The 22391-nt window shown below is 48.3% G+C and overlaps 1 protein-coding gene across 3 annotated transcripts in view; it reads right to left on the reverse strand.

The window, feature by feature from the left end:
• The window catches only part of DHX40 (DEAH-box helicase 40), a 418899-nt gene that overhangs the window by 288373 nt on the left and 108135 nt on the right, over positions 1-22391 (reverse strand). For all 3 annotated transcript variants that reach the window (XM_078679838.1, XM_078679839.1, XM_078679840.1), the window contains exon 7: positions 16906-17037. In XM_078679838.1, the coding sequence (XP_078535964.1) occupies positions 16906-17037 (132 nt within the window). The remainder of the gene's footprint in view (positions 1-16905; positions 17038-22391) is intronic.

The following is a 22391-nucleotide window of genomic DNA, read 5'->3' on the forward strand; positions in this document are numbered from 1 at the left end:
AGTCACAGAGATGAGCACACAGGGCCTTTGGACCGCAGCAAATCGTCACCCCGAACACAGACGGCCAGAGAATCAGGGCAGGCCTCAACTATCGAGGCTCCGTGACACCCGCAGCCAGGAACAGCGACACACACCACTCGGTGAGCCGCGCTCTCATCGACTACGCACTACCACGGATCTCTGGTGTAGGCTGGTCGATTCACTCGTCAAAGGATCCGTTCAGCATCGGAAAGTCCATTGATTCAAGGCACACTTTTAGGCACCAGAAATTACGGGGATATGCGCCAAATTATGCCGGATTGTTAATCGGTCTCAGGAGGTCTCTCAGGCTGCGGCCATCTTTGAGCAAGGCAAGCTCCGCCTCCCATCCTCAAAATGATTAAATCAGAAAACGTGTGATCTTGTACAAAGCCTTTCTACAGGTTGTTTTAAGTTTAATTTCAACTGCAATAACATGGAGAAGGTGATATTTATTTATTTCGAAGTTTTATATAGCGCTGATCAGACCCGAGGGTATTGGAGCGCTTCACAACAGTCGTTCTGCAAAAGATCACAAAATACAATAATTGTAAATGTAAATCGAGTATTTGTATAGCGCACAAATCACCCCTGAAGGGGTATCTCGGCGCTGGGGGCCGTTGGGAAGATTAAGCGAGCTATTGCCCAGAGTCGCATGGTGCTGAACAGACCCCAGCCACCGGAGCCGGGGATCGAACAGTGATCCCCAGCGTCCGTCGCCCTGGCCGCTGCGCCACACCAAACATGGACGGAGACTTTTAGCGGATTGTGTAACCAAGGGGCAATGTAGACTTGGAATGTCTTTAACGAGTGGCATAGTCATGGGCAGAGCTCCTCTTCCAAGGAGTAGTGTTATCAGCGCTTCTGTGGCTGCTGTCCCTTCGCTAAGGAACGATCTAGGAAAAGGTTTTTGAGCTGACCTTTGAATTTTGAATAAGATGGGATAGTTCTGATGTGGGGGGGGAATAGAGTTCCAGATTTTGGTACAATACAGGTCAAAAAAAGACTGGAGAATGGTGCAATATAGAAGTACAAATACACAAGGCCTGAGTGTTGCTCACAAAGCCAGTAATAAGCGAAAATTAATTACATCCAAATTAAGTTTCTCTGGCATGGAAAGCTTGTGATGTCTGTCAGAGCTTAATCCTCAATGGTTTTCAAGAGGGATGTTGTATCCCCAAACAAATCAGTAGGACTGGAAAGTGATCAATCAGAATCCACAACTGCCTTAAAAAGACCTACGAGGAGGTTTAACCCTGAAAATGCAGAGAGGGCATATAAGATTAACAATGACACATCTCAACCAATGAGTTAGCCATTACGAGCGCTTTATAAGACCCCCATAAACATAACATAACATATTAAACCTATTAGTTCTTAAATAATGTGCAAGTGAATCAATTAGTTAATATAACAAGGTTTCCTGGGGCCACATTTAAAAAATAACATTGAAAATAATACCCATCTTTTTAACAATCATTAGAACAATAACACGGATGTTAAAATGTACTCCAGCCTTTGTAAGTATACTTTCTCTGAGCTCACCATTAAGTAAAGGATACTGGGAAAATAAAATAACAGCAAACATAGAAACTATTTTATTTTATTTATTTATTTATTTTTTGCATTTGTATGGCGCGCAGCTACCCAACAAGGGTTTCCCGGCGCCGATGACAGAATTGAAGCGATTAAGGTAAGGTGGATTCATGACTGGTGGATTATTTCTGGAAAAGCCAGGTCTTTAGATGTTTCCTGAAGATGACATAACTGGCTTCTTTGCGGATGTGAATAGGGAGCTTGTTCCAGAGCGTGGGCCCTAGGACAGAGAAGGATCTTCCTCCCATTCTCGCTAGCCTGAACTTCGGGGTGGAGAAGTTTGCGGAATGTTGAGAACGCAGCGCTCTTGCCGGAATGTAGGGGGTTGCCAGGGTTTGTAAATATTTAGGGGCGGTACCAGATTTGATCCTAAACATGTAGCTCATGGCTTTGAACCGGATGCGGCTCTCCACCCTGAGCCAATGTAGGTCTTTCAGATGGTTGGACACACTGGAGGTTTTTGGAATGTTACAAAGTAGTCTTGCCGCTGAGTTCTGGACCAGTTGTAAGCGGTTTATGACAGCTTTGTTTGAACCCAAGTATAGGATGTTGCCGTAGTCAAGACGTGATGTAATAAGTGCATTGACTACGGTCTTTTGCGTATCAAGGGGCAGCATCCAAAGGATCTTTTTTAACCATTTCAAGATGGTGAAGCAGAGGCCAACCACTTTGTTAGCCTGTTGCTTCATAGACAGGGTGTTGTCAATGGTAACCCCCAGATTTCTTACTTGGGTGGTGGGTGTGGGGATGGAACCAAGCTCGGGGGGCCAGTGGGTTGTGTTCCAGAGGTCTTTATTTTTCCCCAGGAGAAGGATTTCCGTCTTGTCTCCGTTCAACTTCAGCTGGTTTGTGGACATCCAGCCGAAGATGTTGTGGAGACCTTGTTTAAGACGGGATGGGATCAATGGGTTAGACTCTGACAAGGAGAAGATGATTTGAGAGTCATCGGTGTATGTCATGAGGGTAAGCCCAGATTCATCCGCTATGTCAGCCAGGGGCCGGAGGTAGAGATTAAAGAACAGAGGGCTCAGGATGGAGCCTTGTGGTACTCCGTGGGGGGCGCTAACCGTGTCAGAGCAGGCTATTGGGGATGTGATTTGGAATGTTCTCTGCGACAAGAAAGACTCAATCCATTTTAGCGCATCCCCCCTGATGCCGTTTCTCCCAAGTATGGTCAGAAATGTGGAATGGGAGATGGTATCGAAAGCCGCACTCAGGTCTAATAGAATGAGTGCGACTGTCTGACCATCATCTAGGAGTTTCCTGATGTTTTCGGTTACTCCTAGCAGGGCTGTTTCTGTGGAGAAACCGGCTCTAAAACCCGACTGCGATGGATGAAGAAGGCAATTCTCTTCGGTAAAGATGGTGAGGGCAGAATGAATGTGCCTTTCCAGTAGTTTAGAAAATATGGGGAGAAGTGAGATGGGCCGATAATTTGCAAGGAGTTCCGGGTTGGCATTGGGTTTTTTTTAGGAGTGGACTGACCATAGCGTGTTTCCACATTGCAGGCACTGTGGAGAGCTGGAGGGAAGAATTTATAGTTTCTGCAATAATGGTCAGGGAAGGAACATCCAGTTTTTTAAGAACAGAAACCGGTGCTGGATCCCGTGGGGAGCCTGATTTAACTGTTTTGAGGGTGGAAATGAGTGATTCCAAGGTAAAGGAAGGCCAAGACTCAATGATGCTGATGTAATTCGACCAGGAGGGGACTGCGTCTGTGGGGTCCGGGGTAGGGAGATTGCTCCTGATGCCTGAGATGATGTTTTCAATGTTCTCATTAAAAAAGGAAGCGAGATCTTGGCATTGTTTTTTATTTAATGGGCAAGCCGATGCAGCCGTTTTCTCCCCAGCAAGGTCCTTTACAGTGTTAAATAACATTTTTGCTTTATTGGGCGCAGTATTGATGGTATTGCTACAAAAAGGGCTTGGGCTTTGATACAGGCTGAATGATATTCGTTTCTAGCTTTGTGGTATATGTTTTTTTTGTCGTGAGCGTAGTCTTTCCGCCATTTTCTTTCGAGGGTTTTGCATTTGGATTTAATGGTTTTCAGAGACTCATTAAACCAAGGAGCTGGGGGGCGGTGAGTATTACTTTTTACTCGGGAAAGGGGAAGGCATTTTTCGACGGCATTTTCTAGCCAGGAGTGTGTGGCCAGAGCAATACTTTCTATGTCAGTGCCTGTGCCTGGCGAATGCCTTGCTAGAGTGTCGTTAAGTTTCCCAATGTCAAGGAGTTTCCAATTCCTTATCGCGGATATAGGCCAGGCGGCGTTTGTTTTAGGAGGTGTTGGTAATTTCAGACAGAAGTGGACAAGATGGTGGTCTGACCAACAAATTGGGATAGTATCGAGCCAGCTGAGTTCAGGAATATTTGTGAAGATGGGATCTAGCAGATGCCCCGCCTTGTGAGTTGGTCCAGAGTTAAGTAGTGTTAAATTCAGAGCTGCTAGATCGTCGAGTAAATTGGTGCAAGCCGCATTTGAGGGGTCGTCAAAGTGCAGATTAAGGTCTCCCAGAAGAGAGAAGTTTTTTGAGGCGAGGTGGAAGGGAGTAATGTAGTTCGCCAGATTAGCAACCCAGGAGTTGGCATACCCAGGGGGCCTGTATATTAGGATGCCAGAGGCCGTAAAATTAGGGTTTAGGGTGATTTTAAAAGAGGCTGCTTCACAGTCAGGGATATGGACGGGTTCTAGTGTGCAAGTAATTTCTCGATTGAATATGATAGCAATTCCTCCTCCAATATGACCTTCTCTGTCTCTCCTGACTATAGCGTAGTCAGGGGGGAGGGCGGTTGCTATGTCAGGACCTGCGCTCTCATGCAGCCATGTTTCTGTGAGAAAGAGGGCGCTGGGTTTGTTATCGAGTAAAAGATTAAAAATATCTAGTTTGTGCTGCGGTAGGGACCTGCAGTTTACGCTATAGAAGGAGAAGTCGCGGGTCTTAGGTTTTGCTCGCAGTATAGGTGTTGGCTTACCAGGTTTGGGGTCAGGATGGGGCTGAAAATTGGTCAAGGTCAAGTTGCAATTACGGCAAGCGGTACTACTAGTGAGTGTGGGCAATAGTACACTACAGTCATTGTGTTTTATTGGGCGCAGGCTTTTGAGATATGCAGAGCTCATACCTGCAGATTGCCGCACCAATAGAGTATTATTCCGTGCCCCATGCCCCGTACTGTCCCGGACGGGCCTAGACGGGCTGGTCTTAGGCTTGTCTTTGGCGCGGTCGCAGCGCGTATTCGCTGCGCGTCATAGAGAGCGTCAGGCTTTTGTAGAGGACGGGCTCGTGAGCTCCGCCACTATCCACTCAGCCAATCGGTGTCCTCCTCGGCCTGGGAGCCGGAAGAAGGAGCCTCCCTGCGCCCTCCACTCAAACAAGCCTAGCGCTTGCGGTGGAACGGGGCTGCAGGAGTGATGTGGGGGTGAGTGAAGCAGTATTTCAAATTACATTTTACATCGTACACAGTGCAAATTTTAAAATCAATCGGTGCAGTGTTAAGTAAAAAATGTGTCACGCTTCCTAAACCAAATTCGTTTAGTGCGCGCTAATCCAGGTGCAGGTAAAATAATTATTCAATGGGCAATGCAAATCGTCTTATCATTCACACAGCCACACTAGTTAGCTCCAAAAACGTTTCACCAGTTTCCTTCGCTTCATGCGAGTGTCGTAAACTAGAAATTTAACCCACTCAAAGTATTTCACCCTGTAGAATTTAAGAGGATCAGGGAGTCATATGAAGGCTGCTCACAGGTACTCCCCTTACAGGGCAGGTCCAGTCCCTAGTACACTTCATTCCTACCAAACATCAGAACAGTACAGGATGGCTTGGCAAAGGTGCATACCACATTCACTAAAAAAGGCAACTTAAGCAGTAATTATAATGCTGTGCACATCAGCTGTACCATAGCTATTAACAGCACTCTTGTAAACGCCACCCTTCCCTGGATAAATGTATACAATTGCCTCACATGTTAAGTAATTAGAGGCATTTCGTTTCATGAACTATATATATTTTTTTTCTATAAATCTTTTTATTAATTGAAAAAACAAGAAAAACCAACGACAGATGCCTTACATCATGGAATGAGCAACAGTTATACAAACATAGGGCGAGTAATAGACGGATAACCCCATAGGTAGAAGCTGAATCTTGAGATGGAAGTGGCGTGCGGCCGTATAAAATACAATAGGTATCAGTCCAATCTAATCAACATTGTTCACAAGTCCACCACCCATAGAAACAGGATTATCAAAAGTATGGCAAGTTCGAGTGGCAGGAGAGCGTAACACGATAGAACAGTGGACAAAACAACTACCGCTACCAGCTTGCAGCAATTAAAGGCAACACATTGTAGAAAGTCTTGTAAACACAACCACCCCCAGGGCCCGTCCACCCACCAAGCAGGATAACCCATCAGGAAGGCACCCAATATCAGGATATGAATAGGATTTTAAACATAAAAACGAAAACATAGACAATACAATAAACCCCTCCCCTCACCCTGCACCCCTGCATATAGCTTTCGCCTAACCCCAACTAGCAGTGTGCCTGTCGCCCCAACTAACTAAATTCTAAAAGTAGAAAATGGGGGAGGGCATTTCCGTATGGGCTCCCGGTCCCCCCTGCCCCCTGCCAGAAACAAGCAACCCCTGCGATGAAAACAAGATTCTATCCGAAAACACAGAAAAAGCAAATCAGGGGGAGCTGTAAAACACCGCCCAACCTCCCGTGAGTCCAACAGTAACAAATCCCACATCCATTGAGGCCACAATATCAAACCCAGTCAATCGATCGCAGCCTTGGCCCTTCCAATCTATCATGCGAACCCCTCCCGGCAGGACCACCGGAGAATCGAAGTGCGAAAAGAGTTCAGAAAAATTCAGTCCGAAACTAATCAAAAACGTTAAGTCTTTAAGAACCCCATGGGGGCGTGGCTACAGCGCCGACCGGGATGGCTGCGTGAGCGAGTTGCTCCGCGCCTTGCCCCGTCTTTTATCCTGCTGACCGTCGCCCTGAGCTGCCTGGCGGCTGGAATCGTGGTCCGGGGGGCTGGTGACCTGTTGCGGAGCGTTTGACTCCGTCGGGACCCTGGCCGGCGGCCGCGGGCGGACCTGGTGCTCGGCTCGCCTGGCGAGCGGACAGAGCCAAGATGGCGGCGCCGACCTCCTGAGGGCTCCGGGAGCGGAGCGGTGTGGGGCACCGATGTGGTTGTAGGCTCCTGCGGAGCACTTGTGCAGCTGTGAGCGGAGCGGGGGCCCATCGGAGCGGACCCCGCGCCGCGGAGGAGACCGGCGGAGAATCACCGGCGTGTGCGGCGTGTGTGGCGCCCCTCCCCCACCTGCTCCTGGGACGGCAGAGGAGCGGAGCCTGCACTTGCGCTGTGCCGGCAGAGGCACTGCTGGCCTGGGAGGCCGCCCACCCACTAGCTGACCCGTTATAAAGGCCAACGGGAAGCAGGAGTGGACAGTGAGCTGGGGGGGTGCTGGGGGGGGCGGCCGCCCACGGAGCCTTGACATCCAGGGGCCCGGCAGAATAGGAGGTGGCTGTCGGCCCGATCGGAGGCAGGGGTCCCGCCCGCTGGACGGCGAGGACGCGCCGGGCTGGTGGCATGGTGCTGAGCCCCACGGCGCATGGTGTCTCGCGGGGGCTGGTGTTGCCCGGGGCCTCGCCTGACTCACTGGCCGCCCCTTTCATGGACTCTGTCCCCCCTAGCCCTGGTGGGCCTTGCGGGTGTTTCCTGAGTAACTGTGGGACGCCGTGGAGCGCACTTCTGGACTGGATCTGGTCGGAGGATTGTGCGTGGGGTGCAGTTGGCGCCGCGAGCTCCCGCTTGTCCTGAGGATTGGTGAGCAGCGCTCGTTGGGGTGCTCCGCTGGGCGTTTCTGGTGGGCCTCGCCTTTGTCCGGAGGGGCTGCTCAAGTGGCCGAATATCTGCATCCAAGATGGCCGCGCAGGGAAATGGCGACGCCGTGCCATCTGGACAAGGGAGCCGGAGGCCGGAGGACGTGGCTGGCGGCATCCCGACGGAGTCCTCGCCACAAGAACAGAGGCTCAACCTCCGCCTTGACGCAATCTTGGCCGCGATAACCGCTACGAAGGAGGAGCTGCACCAGGATATTGCGCAGGTGGCGTCCGGGCTCGGCCTGCTGAGGGCGGACCACGCCAAGCTCTCGGACCGGGTGAAGTCCAATGAACAACTGCTCCAGGAGCTGAAACCAGCGGTGGTCACGGCGGAGCATAAACTTGATGACGTTGTCCATCGACTGGCGACTTTGGAGCGTAGGGTGGAGGACGCGGAAGGTCGCAACCGCCGGAACAACGTGAGGGTGGTGGGGCTTCCAGAGAAAATTGAGAAGGATGATGCAGTGGCCTATTTGGAGGACTGGTTCCGCACTGTGGTGGCGCCTGAGGGCCTGTCCCCCTTCTTCTCCCTGGAACGAGCGCATAGGGTGCCCGCGAAGCCTCCCCTGGAGGGCCGACCGCCCCGGCCGGTGGTGGCCAGACTGCTGCACTATAAGGATCGGGATCTGCTGATCCAAAAGGCGAGAGATCGTGGGCCCTTCCAAGTGGACAACAGCAAGGTGACAATATTTCCGGACTATACGCAGGAAGTGCAGCGGAACAGGGCTTCTTTCCTGTCGGTGAAAAAGGAGCTGAGAGAGGAGGGGATCCAATACTCCTTGCTTTTTCCAGCCAAGCTGCGGATCATCGTCGACGGCAAGACTCAATTTTTCCAAACACCCGATGCAGCTTGGTCCTGGCTGGAACTGTATCGAGCGGGGACGGATCGGGCGCACGGGCCAGCCAGAGATCGGGAACAACCGGTCAGGGTCAGGAAGTCGCAGCGCATCCGCTCCCGGAATCGACGTCAACGGGCCGAGCGAGAGGCGCAAATGCTGGCCGATAGACGGAGTGCGTTGGAGGCAACGGCGAGCATAACGGGATCGCAGCAAGAGGACGCCTCCAGGGGTTCGGCTTCGGAGAGTGAAGGTTTGAAGACTGGTGATGAGGACTCAGAGGTGGGGGGAGCGCAGGGGCCGGAGGTTACTCCACAGACATCCGATGGTATCTTTAATGGATGAGGCTTGTGGCAGCTGGACTTTGGTATGGCCTGGACGCTCCTGACTTCTATTGGACCGCCAGGTATGGGGCTGCATTGGCAGCACGGGGCTATGGGCGCGGGGTGGTTGCTCTGTCGTCCTGGTTCGGGGCTCCATAGTCCCCATCAGACCCTTAAGGTCTTCTGTGGTGTCGACCACAGATTAGTGTGATGTGTGGGGTGTTTGAGGTTTGGAACGGGGCTGAAGCTGGGTTACTAGGCCCTGTCCTGGGGAGGGGGAGGGTGGGAGTTGCAGGGGATGTTTTGAGGGGGTTGTACGATTGCTGCGATGCGGGTCACATTTATTGGCGAGCGCCACTGTTGGGTTTGATGCTCTATGGGGACGTTACCTAATTTGAAATGTGTCACATGGAATGTCCGGGGTCTTCGTACTATGGTCAAGCGCCACAAGGTGCATGCCTACTTGGTGAGGCGGGGCGTTCAGATAGCAATGCTTCAGGAGACTCACTTGACACAGCAGGAATGCGGGGCATTGCAGAGGAGGTGGCGGGGTCAGGTGTTTGGCACGACTTACTCGGCATTTGCCAGGGGAGTGTTGATATGGGTCAGAGCAGGCACGCCATTCCAGGTCATGAGTCAGAAAATAGATCCGGAGGGTCGTTATGTAGTGGTGGAGGGACGGCTGTATGGAAGGGAAGTAGTGCTGTGTAACATCTATGCCCCCAACGCTGAGCAGGCCCACTTCTTTGAGAGCTTGTCGCGCTCACTGGCGTGCTACTTGGCAGGTCCTATCCTCCTGGCAGGGGATTTTAACTCCATTACGGATGTGCAGTTGGACAGGTCACACCCGCCTTTGGTGGACTCCCCAGTGCGCAGACTTGCGACCCATAGGCGGGACTGGCAGGAGAGATGGGGCTTGGTGGATGTATGGAGGGCGCAGCACCCCGACACTCGGGATTACTCCTATTTCTCGGCGCTGCATGATCTGCATGTTCGTTTGGATTCGGTGCTGTGTTGTGAGTCTCTGGCGAAGGTGGTACGGCACACTGAGTACTTGTCTAGAACCATCTCGGACCATAACCCGCTGCTGATTTCGGTGCAATGGCAATTGGCGAGATCGGCGGTCCCCACATGGCGACTCCGCCCGGAGACGTTGGAAGACCCAGCGTTCTGCGATACGGTCCGTCAAAGCGTTGACGACTATTTCGCGCTCAATGCTGGGTCGACGGCGACCAGAGCGAATGAATGGGATGCGATGAAAGTGGTGGTGAGGGGGATATGCATGGGCCGGTTTCTGACTGTGAGGGGAACCGTGCTGTCTGACCTCGCGAAAGCAGAGACGGTGCTGAGAGGGGTGGAACAGCAGCGTCCAGAGAAGCCGGAGCTGCAGGACAGCCTGTTGCGTGCTAAGGAAGCGGTGGCGACTGAGACAGAGAGACTGCGGTGCTATGACTATAAGTTGTATGCGGTGAAAGTGCATGAGGAACGTGATAAAGTGGGCACGCTCCTTGCGAAGCTGGCTGATCCGAACCCTAGGGGTTGTCCGGTGCTGAGTATACGAAAGGGGGATGGGGTGGTGGTTTGTTCGCAGTCCGCGGTCCTGGAGCGCTTTCAATCCTACTACACGGGCCTATATACCAGCCACCTCGAAGTGGAAGCCACGGACATTAGCGATTATTTAGATCAGATTCCTTTGCCGGTATTGGATGAGGAGGAGGCCCGGGATATGGGGGGCCCTGTCACCCTGGCCGAAATTAGAGGGGCGGTTAGCCATATGGCGCGGAATAAGACCCCTGGGGTGGATGGGCTGCCGATCGAGTTCTACGCCAAATTTATCGAAGTGCTGGCACCCAGACTGCAGGCTGTATATGCGGAGGCGAAAGAACTGGGGCGACTGCCTGATTCTATGACGGAGGCGCTGGTTGTGCCCCTGCTGAAACCGGGCAGGGATGCTTTAGATGTCGCTTCCTTTCGTCCGTTGTCTATGTTGACTGTGGATTATAAGATTTTGAGCCGCATCCTGGCCACCCGGCTCCTGCCACTGATGACTTCTTTGGTACATAGAGATCAGGCGGGATTCATCCCCTCCAGGAGTACCTCGATGAATATCCGTCGGCTGATTGGGGTCATTGATAGTGCTGCCTTGTCGGATCCGGGCCCGGTGGTGCTGGCGGTTGATATTGAAAAGGCGTTTGATAGTTTGGAATGGGATTTTTTAGATGGTGTGCTGTTGAAGTTCGGGATTGGGGAGGGGTTCCGAGGCTGGACAAGAGTGCTCTATTCATCGGCTAAGGCACGGGTGCGGCTAGGGACACTGGTCTCCTCGGTTTATCCGGTATGTAGGGGCACGAGGCAGGGCTGCTCGCTATCCCCTCTGCTCTTTGCTCTGGCGATGGAACCTTTAGCGGCACAGGCAAGGCTGGGAGTTGTTTACGACGGGATTGCGCAGGGACTTGACTCGCATTATATATCGTTGTACGCTGACGACTTGTTACTGTACCTAGCGGACGCTGGAAGGGCTCTGGAAGGCGCGGTGGATATGCTGGGCAGGTTTGGGAGGCTTTCAGGCCTCAGGGTGAACTGGACTAAGACTTGTGTGTTTCCGCTGCGGAAGGCCACGCTCTGCCCACAGCTCACGAGGCCGGTGGTGTGGGAACCATCCTGTTTTCTGTACTTAGGGGTGCGCATCTACCATGCCACGGCGGACCTCCTTGAGGGGAATGTGGGGCGCTGCATTAGGGCGTTGAGAGGCAGTATGGACTTCTGGGCCTCCCTCCCGCTGTCTGTACTGGGCCGAGTGGCGCTGTTGAAAATGGTAGCACTCCCGAGACTTCTCTATTATTTTAGAACGTTGCCGGTGTGGATCCCGCAGGGCATCTTTCGGGAGCTGAGGACGATGGTGACTGGTTTTCTCTGGGGCCATGGTCGCAGACGGGTGGCATTGACCACCCTGCTGAGACCCAAGAGTGAGGGAGGGATGGCCGTCCCCGACTACGAGTTATACTATTTGGCAGCGCAGCTCCAGGTCCTGACGCAGAACGTGGCCAGAGAATTCAGGGGGCCCGAGGTTGGCCGGGGGGTCGGCGTTCGGAGGCACGTCTTGTCGTCTATCGTGATGCAACAGAGACTGGCCAGTAGGGAAGTCACGATGGAGGAGTGGACACTCAGATTGTGTTGGAACAGATATATGAAAAGGGCTGGGAAGCGCCGGCCGTACGCCCCGGAGATTCCGTTGGGAATGCTCACTGCCTTACCGCACGGGGGTGATTGGTCCCAATTGTTGGAGTGGGAGGACCTGGGCTTGCAGATGGTAGGTGACCTGTATGTGGATGGGACGCTGGCCCCGTTCCAGACCTTGCAGGAGCAGTTCGGCCTGCCGAATGGTTCCTTCTTGCTGCATGCGGCGGTGGTCGCGGCTCTGCAGAAGCACTGGGGGGGCGGATTGGCTGAACCGGAGGTGTCGGCGGTGTGCCAATATGTGGTGATGGCTGCGGGCACCGTCAAGGCGGTGACCTGCCTCCACAATAGGATGCTGAACGAGGGTCTGGCTCCGTTGGTCGAGTTGAAGTCGCGTTGGGAGGCCAGCATCGGTAGGCCAATTCCGGACACTGTTTGGGGTCAGGTACTACACAGGGCCTGGAAAGAGACAAGGAATGCGAGATTCCAACAGGTGCATTATTTTGTGCTCCATAGGGCATATTTGACCCCGGAGAGGTTACGTCGACACTTCCAAGTGCTTGACGCCATGTGCCCGAGATGTTTGGAGCCTGAGGCAGATCTTGACCACATGCTGTGGGGTTGCCCGAGGTTAGGGGACTACTGGGCCGAGGTGGGAGACCTCTTGAATGCTGTCACAGATCGGGAGGTGGACTTTGACATGGCCGCGTGCCTGCTTCTTTGGTTCCCGCATACCAAAAAGACCAAGGTAACGAGTAAATTCATTGGGTTGGGTCTGATACTGGCGCAGCGAGAACTCACTTGGCATTGGAGGTCTAAAGAGGGGCCGTCTGCACGGAGGTGGAGGAACGAATTGGTGAAGTGGTCGGGCTGTGAGAGTATGTTACGAATGCGCCAGGCGACTAGAACGGGTAATGAAAAGAGCTTGGATCTGGCACGGTCTTGGGAGATGGTGGTGCAGGCATTGAGGGACCACTTCACTGAAGGCGACGAAACTGATCAGTTATGAACAGGGATTCCGTGTGACCGCTTGTTTGTTACAACTTCCTGATAGTTGTCAACCTAGAGCAGGAGGGGATTAGAGATACCCGCGTTAGCAGCAGTTGGAGGGGGGGTTTAGAGTAGGAGTTGTGGGAGGGGGTGGGTTGCCGGCGACTTCCCGGAACCGGATGGCCCAGGAACGTAGTCGTGTTGATTTTGTGATATGTCATTGAAGTGACCTGGGAGTGGGTGGGGAGGAGGTGGTTGGTTGTTTTGGGATAAAAGCAGAAACGAAGTACCACACTTGACCTGTGTCCCGCATAGGGCATGCACCGAGGTACCTCCAGCGAACTGCTTCATTGACGCGCCGCCCAGCCTCCGGGATGTGGGCTAATCGGCTGTGTATTGCATTGCTATAGTGCTGTATGATGGGACCCGCTGGTGTATGGGTTGGTTTGTTGGTTATGTTTCTTCCTGATTCTGCAATAATATATTTACAAAAAAAAAGTCTTTAAGAACCCCATCCGCACAGAAAAGCTCCCTCATTAACGGAAAGTCCCAGTGCTGTTTCCTCCACAACCGTACTGTAACTACCAGAGAGGGAAAAGACGTTGTTGCAGTCCAAAAACAGTTGTCTCCGGGAAGGGAACACCGATTAGTTCTCCCACAGTCTTAGTTCTCCCACAGTCAGCAGCGATGGTAGGCTTAACAATCCGTTCGAAGCGCCAGGCTCGCAATCCTCCAATGCACTGACCAAAGGCTTCGACACCTCTTGTCACACGGGGTCCTCGTTCGGAGTCAAGATGGTCATCGTGGGAATCTTAGCTAGTTGTAGTTCTTGCAGTGGAGCAGAGTCCGGTCTCACACACCCCGTCTCAAGTAGGCCCGCAATCATTTTGTGAACCAGGGCATCCACATGTGAATGAAGTGCCCCAATGGCTGCCAGTACTTTCTTCAGCGACGGCTCACACTCCATCCGGTCCATCACTCCTCGCTCGGTACCGACCATATTCACTTCTCCCAGAGAGCCCGGTCTCTCCGGGGGAACTGACAAAAGCAGAACGGAAGGCATCGGAGGGCGACTGATCGGTCTCCGCGGTAGCGATCTGTGCTCCGCTACCGCGAGCGAAGACCCCGGCCCACCGAACACCGGCGGGGGGCAAACCGGGTCCACAGGACAGGGACCTCCGCCCACAGCCGCAGTCGTGCAACGTCTCCTCTCCCTCAATGTTAGTCAATCAAAATGACCGCCGTCAAAATCGGGCATAAACGACCTCCACTGCGATAGACCGGACCCTGCCTGATTCCCACGGCCGATGTTGTTCAGCTGCAACCCGGCTGGGCCAGTACTCGAGGCCCCGGCTCTCCAGCTGGGCTAGGCCGCAAACTTTAACTCGACGTAGCTCCGTCAACCAAGCCGGTAAAATTCTCGGGGTTTCACCATCGGAATGTACACCGGTTCATCCACACGGAGGTCGGGCGTAAAAACAGGATGGACGACAGGATCATCTGGCAGGAGACGGAGGTCGGCGGAGCCGGGATCCTAAGCAGCCATCTTGTTTGCTAGCGTGGCTCCTCCCCATGAACTATATTTTTAGAGGTTATTTAGTTATTGACTATAGCAATGCAGTATCATACTGTTTCTTGCTGCATCTCAAGCACCCCATTCAGGGGCTGGTCCTGTCTTTCGGACTCCGCTACCAATTTTGCAACGAAGAGTGGTAAGCGTCATAGTGATCTAGGTAGATTCTACCGGCTACGCACCAACTGGTCTAAAACTTGTGCCTTCTCCTTCTCCCTGGAAGCCAGCTCCAGCTGCGGTGGCACAGCTGGGCATCAAATAGGAATCTCAAACTTAGTGATACCTTGGGATGAACATTTACCATAACATCAATGATCTTAGTGGGGGGAACCCTACGAGCCCCAACGGGTAAAATGGAATTATGGCATTCCCTCAAGTTGCCCATAATGGTGCAAATAACGTTGTCTAAAATTGTAATACTCTCACAAAAACAATACTACTTTGCAAACCTCCCTGTTTGGATCTCTCAACTCTGGTTTAAGTCACTGGACATACTACTGAGGAAGATGATATGGAATGGTGGGCTGCATAGGATATCTCTAGGTTTACTGAGGAGCCCTCCTCCAGAGGGTGCCCTTGGTGCCCCCCGAATATGAAACGGATCACCTGGCGGCACAGCTTCACTGGGTAGCCACATGGTTGGATGGCTGAGGAATGGGTAACATGGGTGAGAGGGATCAGCAGGGAATCTTAGTGGCACTGCAATTGGGCACCAAACATCGCAATGATGAGCACCCAAGATTGCTCAAAATTACCCTGCACTGCTTGAGGAGAGTTCTTCTCAAAACTACCCACTGCTAACTATACACGCCGGCACTCCCATTGCTAGGATCCCCACAACACAGGGGAGCATGTTATAGCTGGGAGACTAAAGGCGTGGACAGAGGCAGGCTCCAGAGGATGAGCAAATCTTAGCAAGATGGGAAGTTGGAGAACACGGCCAGTGAGGACGGTCTACCAGACTCACAACTTGTGGTATATAGTGCCTTGAGACGCTCCCTGCGATCTGTATGGGAAGAATACCACACCGACCCACCACAATATGAAACTGCAAATAAGACTGACATCTGAAGGAAGCCACAGACGCATGTCCTGGCTTTATTTGCCTTGTTATCTATGGCTCTGAAGCCCTGATTAAGAGGAGAACCTACTGAGAGGACGTGGTGGGCAGAAAACTAAGGGATAATGAATGAGCCGCTGAACTAAGGCACCCCTGCCAGGTGTCTAGAAACACCAGATTTAAATACACACAATTCAATTATCTACACACCACGTACCTTACCTGCTATAGATTAAATGTCATCGCTGGCTCTGCAGACAAAAGCTGACCAGTGTACTCTGAGGGATGCGTATTTTATCCACATGATGTGGACATGCGTGGTGATTAAGACCTTCTGGCAGGAGGTCACCTCCAGATTCGAAAAAGTGGTGGGGGGGCGCACCGCCACACACTTGAGATATTCCTCTTGGGTCTGTATGCAAGACCAAAACATGGGAGAGTGGGCGTCAAACGTTTTACTGTAGCCTTAGTGCTCACTGAGCAAGCTAAAGCAATGGACTGTTGATCTCCAGAGGGTCCGCCTCGGTGCAGATGGAAGGAAGAAATGAAGAAGTGCAAATACCCAATCACGGACTTATGGGATGACCTTGTCACCCCGTTTATCAAAACACCAGACTAAACAAGACTATTGTGAGGGCCAGCTACACTCTACGCTGGCGGGCAGGCGACTGCTGATATCACCATTTCCTAGGAGCACGGGCGACATGAACACCAGCTGAATTGTGGGGGGACTGAAACAGACACACTACAACACATGTGAATGTAAGTTTTGCCAAGCAAGATGGGCCAGGCAACAGTTAATATCTTTTATCATAGGTTTGCATGCATTTTGCTTCCTGTAAAGCCTTGTAAGCACATAAGGTATGTACAACCAGTTCTCTTCACCCAATGGTCGAATGACACTGCAATGCCTGGGGTAGGAAACTGAAGGAACGGCTGAACTGTGGCTTGGACTAATGCTAGCGCCAAGGGGGCATGGTTGAGCGTATCTTAACTACATTTGTACGTTGAATGAATGGCTATGTGCTTTTTAAAATCAATAAATACACTTTGAAAAGAAACCCATATATATGTTTCTCACAACAATAAAGCAGCATCTCTGCAAAACCTTTGAAAACCTAGTTCCCTTCCTCTATGTCATCCTGTGTCCGTTTGATCACACATGTTTTAGATTTTCGAGCTTTCCAAATACCAGTCTAGGATTTTATTTTTTTAAAGAGAATGCATCCTGGTACGAGGTGAGCAGGAGCAGACACAAAAAAGTGAGCAGCTTCAACCTTTATGTAAGTTACTCTGATGTCTGAAATGAGCCTCTCTGTGCCCAGCCCAATGAAATAGTAAATAAATTAAAACCGGCAACCCAAGCAAGATGTTATTGCAAAGGTCACCAGTATGAAAAATGATATTAATCTTTGGAGTTACAGTAGTCTTACCTGATGCCATGGAGCCATACAAAGGCAATATCAGAAAACCTTCCACTGACTGATCTCGGAGATCGTATTGGTAATCAATACACTCTGCCTTTTTGAAAAGCAGATTGCTTGCCTTCTCGATCTCAGCTTGGCCTGTGATGAGGAAAATAGAAATACACTTAAAATACAGTCTGCAATATGTGGACACAAGTACAGGATGTCTCTGACAATACCACCTATTGCCCCTTGCGTAGGGCAAGGAGATGACTAAAGATGGACCAAGTTATGGACAGAGGACCTGAACTAAATATCAGACACAGAAAGAACATATTACTAATCCTCTGTGTGATAGATGGCAGATATTTACAATTACTATTTTTGTTATCAGTCACTCAGGGACAGGCCATGGCTCAAGGGTGGTACTGTCACAAGGCCTATATTTAAGTCAGTAAAAATACTTTATATTTTATAATCATGCAAGAACACTTATGTCAAATTATTGTAAACTTAGTGTACATTGGAAGGGGGGCTAATCTGACATCAGAAAACACCTGCAGTAAATTAGTTACAGGTGACTATTAGCAGTAGTTTCTGATTACATGTAAATTCTGATATCTTACAAGAACCATCAAAATCAATGGGGTTTCTCTATGTCCCTCAGAACCTGGGTAAACAATGTTATAAGGTACTATGTGTTCTGTCGGGTGTCGCAATTTCTTTGTGTGAAAAAATAGATGTTTCAATGTCACACCTATATAATAAAATCAATGCATGTTCTTCAAAACACAGTAAGTGTGGGCCTATGCGGACCATTGTTGTACACCCCCCAGAGCAAATCAGTAAAATACACAACAAACAACTACAATTATACTTATTTTGAATATTCAAAGACATTTCTAAATAGGCACAATTTTCTCTTTTTTCATACAAGGCTTTTAAGTACACCAAAAATATATCAAATGACATGCCTTGGTGATAAAGTGATACAAAGTTAAGTATACCAAAAAATATGTTTTATGTGAGATGCAAGCAGCTGGGTTCTAGCGGACAGCACCACCTATACTAACCACAAAAATAATAAATGACGTCTGTTGCCCACCTCAAATGACCTGCTGCTAATAGATCATAGAAAACATGGCAATTGAACTAAAACAGTGATTTAGTTCAAATAAAAACTGTACAATCAAATTGACGAGTAAAGTCTTTTGTAGATATTCTTCTTTTATTTTCAATTGTTTTATTTGGTATGCACAGAGTTAAACCAGCCAACGTGTTTCGCCCAAAGGATGGGCTTCTTCAGGGCACAGGTATTTGAATACACGTGAATCGTCACGGGTTGGACATTGAAGTCATAACAAATAAAGAGTCTTAGTAAGCTTGCGCATACTCCTGCGTTAGAGAGTAAAATACTTTGAACGAAGAGACCTGTTGGTCATTGTAATGTCTGGAAAAATGTGCCGTGTCCGGTCGTGATCCTACCTCCCGACAATCCGGCGCGCGCAATTTGATTGTACAGTTTTTATTTGAACTAATTCACTGTTGCCGCTCATTCACAAAAGAAATACAAAAAAATATATCAAATGACATGACTTGGTGATAAAGTGACACATAGTTAAGAAAATAAGTTTAACATTAAACGATACAGACACAGACTGGTCTTAACAAGATCTATATATCCGGATAAGTCTTCAAAAGTTGGAGAAAGTAAATGGAATTTACCCATTTCATTATGGCGTTTATGATACGCCAACGAACATGACAGAAAGATAGGTGAACTTAATCTTTTAAAGATGGCGCCCACTACGTATCAATTGCTGTGTTGAATTTAATCATTCAAAGATGGCGCCCGTTATGGTTTCGCTGTTGCGTCACTGGGAAGGCGACGTGTGAAGACCAATGAGGAATTAATCTGAATTAATTGATTGATTAATTACTTAATGGATCCTATAAAAACGAGCGTTTTCGTTGAGCCATCGAAACCAGATGACCACATATAGGACAGATTGCATACACTTGCGGTGAGTAAGAGTTACGATGTGGGTAGGATAAGGCGTCTTGGTCGGCAATTTTTCTGACATTGTGATTTTCCCGTATAGTATTAGAGAATTTAGTTGGGGACCGTTTGGATTAACTAACGAAGTTCAATTTAAATGTGAGTGTCATTAGAACTCTGTTCACTATGGGAGACTCGACCTATTAAAAGATGGCTGCCGCACTCTCTGCTATTATACGGTATTAAGCTTCAGTTTGTAAAACCGATGCGTGCTGTATCAGAGGGGTACGATGTAGGGAGTCTGTTCATATTCTTATTTAATGACACTTAGGGAAATTAAAAAGACTCCAGTGCAATAAAAAAATAGCACACAAATATATGATGTCAGCTGCAACTCTGTGTTTATATTTTACGACTATCAAAAGATGGCTGCCGCACTCTCGGCTACTGTACGGTATTAAGCTTCGGTTTGTAAAACAGCTGCATATTGTATCAGAGGGGTACGATGAAGGGAGTCCGTTTATATTTTTATTTAATGACACTTAGGGAAATTAAAAAGACTCCAGTGCAATAAAATAAAACCACATAAATATATGATGTCAGCTGTAACCTTGTGTTTATACTTTACGGCTTTGGGCACACCTATATAGATATCGGTGTATCGCAAGATTGTTTGTTCTTGTCAATACAATTAAATAATAGCAAATTATATTTAAGATGTCAGTTGCTACTCTGGCTACGTACCTTTCGGCACTAGGTACACTGACATAGACATTAGTGTGTCGCAAAGATGTCTTAAATGCTGATATGTGTTAACTTATCTTATTCAGGATTTACACTTCTTTTGTGAAATTACTCTTGAACCTAGATCCGTGCTGAAGCATATAGACCACTTTTTTTGAAGTAAGTGTTGATGCCGTAAATTTAAGATTGTTGTTTAAACAAAAATATGACCGAATGTAAACATTAAGATGAGCTGTAGCACACTGTATTAATACTTTGAGATGGTCCAATATCATGGATAGGCTGCTATGTTGTTGACAATAGTGCCATACGGGGACTCATAAATATAGGATGTATGAAGTATGCCACATGGTTTTTGCAAACTCTCTGTGAGTAACAGCTCTCATCGGTGTGTAACTATGGGCATCATTCTATTTACAGATTGACTGGCTTTTTTCAGTATGTAAAGATTTTGAATTACGACTACCATAAAGAAATCAAAGGTACCTTTTTTATACAGAGAGTTAATCACATTTGAAAAATAATAGTTTTGTTAATGTACAAATGGTACACTTGTCTCCAAAGTTACTAAGTAGATAAGTATTATTTCTTGATGTGTATGTACTTGTAAATGACTGCTTATTACTTTAACAAGAAACACTTATGGTATAGTGTTTGTTCTTGACCACTGTGTCTTTATAAGACTGTTTTCAAGAATGTTTTCCAAGAAAAGAATTTACTGTATAAAGGGGATTGTGGACAGACATTGTTACATACAAAAAATGGTTTTTGTAACATGTTTTTAAATGTGTGTCTGCACCATTGTAAATAGCACTTTTGTGTTTTATTGTATTCTTATAGCCCTGAAGAAGTCCGGTAATGGACGAAACACGTTGGCTATTCATTTTTATAAAAGAATTTGAATAAAGAACTTATCTTAAACCTGAAGAGCCTTCATTTGACTTCTCTTGGGAAAACAACTGATCATCTATGAATTCACTATGATATGAATATTGCTAAGAACTTCATTTAATATTGTAATGAATACTTGAAGGGTGCAGGGCTATTCTGTGTATGTAATTATTGAGGAAGTAGGGGACTTGTCTCCTTTTTCTCACTTATGGGACATAGGGGATTGTGTTCCAGGCCACTTGCACCTTCACTGCATTATACATTACTTTTGGGACTTTAGTACCGGTGCAGGCATCTTAGCCTTGATCCCCATTTTTTGCTTTTGTACAGACTGGTCTTAACATGATCTATATAAAGAAATAATTAAAAAAATGCCTGTTCTCGCGCATATGTAAAGTTCAACAAACACCCTAATCATTATTGGCACTTCTATAGGATGGATGACAGAGAACATGAAGCAATAGGATTTCCGTTGACGTTTCGACCCAATGTCTATGTGTTAGCAGAAAGACATCACGGTGGGTCTTCCTCAGGACTAGAGATGGACAGCCTAAATGCTGTACGATTTAAGGGAAGAAAGAACTCCTCTGAACCTGGATGGAGTGCAGAACATGGATCCACAAGTATCCTTAACCAGGTGTCCAAAATCCCAAATTTATTTTTTCCTCTTGTTTGACATGCAAGCACGGCAGGAAGACTATGTTCGTCATAAAAAGCTGTCATTAAAACACTTAGGGACCAGCAAGAAAAGTACTTAAAATTGTTGCTGTATTGATTACAGACTTTGTGTTAAGATTTTGGAAGTGACCCCCATTGGAGGCATCCCATTGGATTTTGGCACATGGTTAAGGGTGCTTTGGGGGCGTAAAACAATGAGTAGCATAGGCCTACGCTTCCCCAGTGTTATATAGGTGCAACATTCCAACACCTATTTTTTCACACAAATATCACGACACCCGACAGAACACACTGTAGCTTATAACATCTTACAAGAACCAGCATGCTGCCTGCTGCAGACTTTGAGCCAGTGGAGGCCAGTGGTTGCCAGGCCAGCCGGCCATTATCTATCAAACATGACAGTCTGCACCTGTTAGGACAGCCATGTGCCGTAGCCTTTGGTCTTTGACCTTGTGCCTCTATATGTTCATGGAAATCCTCTGGGAATTGCGATATCCTAATAATGTTCAGGTTAGGTACAGTATCCTGTATGTAATGCTTGAACCTATCATCTGTGTTAAATACACCTTTATTTCAGTTTCCTAAATATTTGGCAGTATTCCCAGATTAGTAAAGTCTAAAGATGGTTTACAACTTTTTTTAACGAGTACTGCAACGCCACTTGGAGGTTTATCATGAGCATCTGCGGAAATAATATTCCTAGCATTTCTAAGCATGTTATAAAAAGCATGAAATTCAGCTTGGCATTTGTAACTAAGAGGACCATTGTCGGACTGGCAAGTACGTACCTTTAAGAAAGAACTGGACACATTAGCCTGTACAATACAAGTAGTTACATTAAAGTTAGTACTTCTATTGCAAATTAAGTACTTCATACTAATGTGTACTATGAATATATAGAATTATCTTTTTGGTAGTGCAAGTAGAAAAACCAAATTAGGGTTTTGAGAATGAATTCAGGTAGGTGAGAGTGAACAATGAACTATGTAAGGCAGGCAACACACATGGCCATTATAGAGCAAGAAGTTCTCTGAAGGGCGCAATAGGTTTGGAACATTAAAATAAGATTAATTCACTGTGAATTAAGCAGCATATTAATGAAAACTAGCAAAGACAAGTAATCATTAAAGAAAGAATATATTCCACCTATATAAAGGGTTGTGTTAAGATTGCAATTTTGTACAGAAGCTCTATATAAATT

The sequence above is a fragment of the Lissotriton helveticus genome, chromosome 3_1, assembly GCF_964261635.1.
Source record: "Lissotriton helveticus chromosome 3_1, aLisHel1.1, whole genome shotgun sequence".
NCBI classification, from domain to species: Eukaryota; Metazoa; Chordata; class Amphibia; order Caudata; family Salamandridae; genus Lissotriton; species Lissotriton helveticus.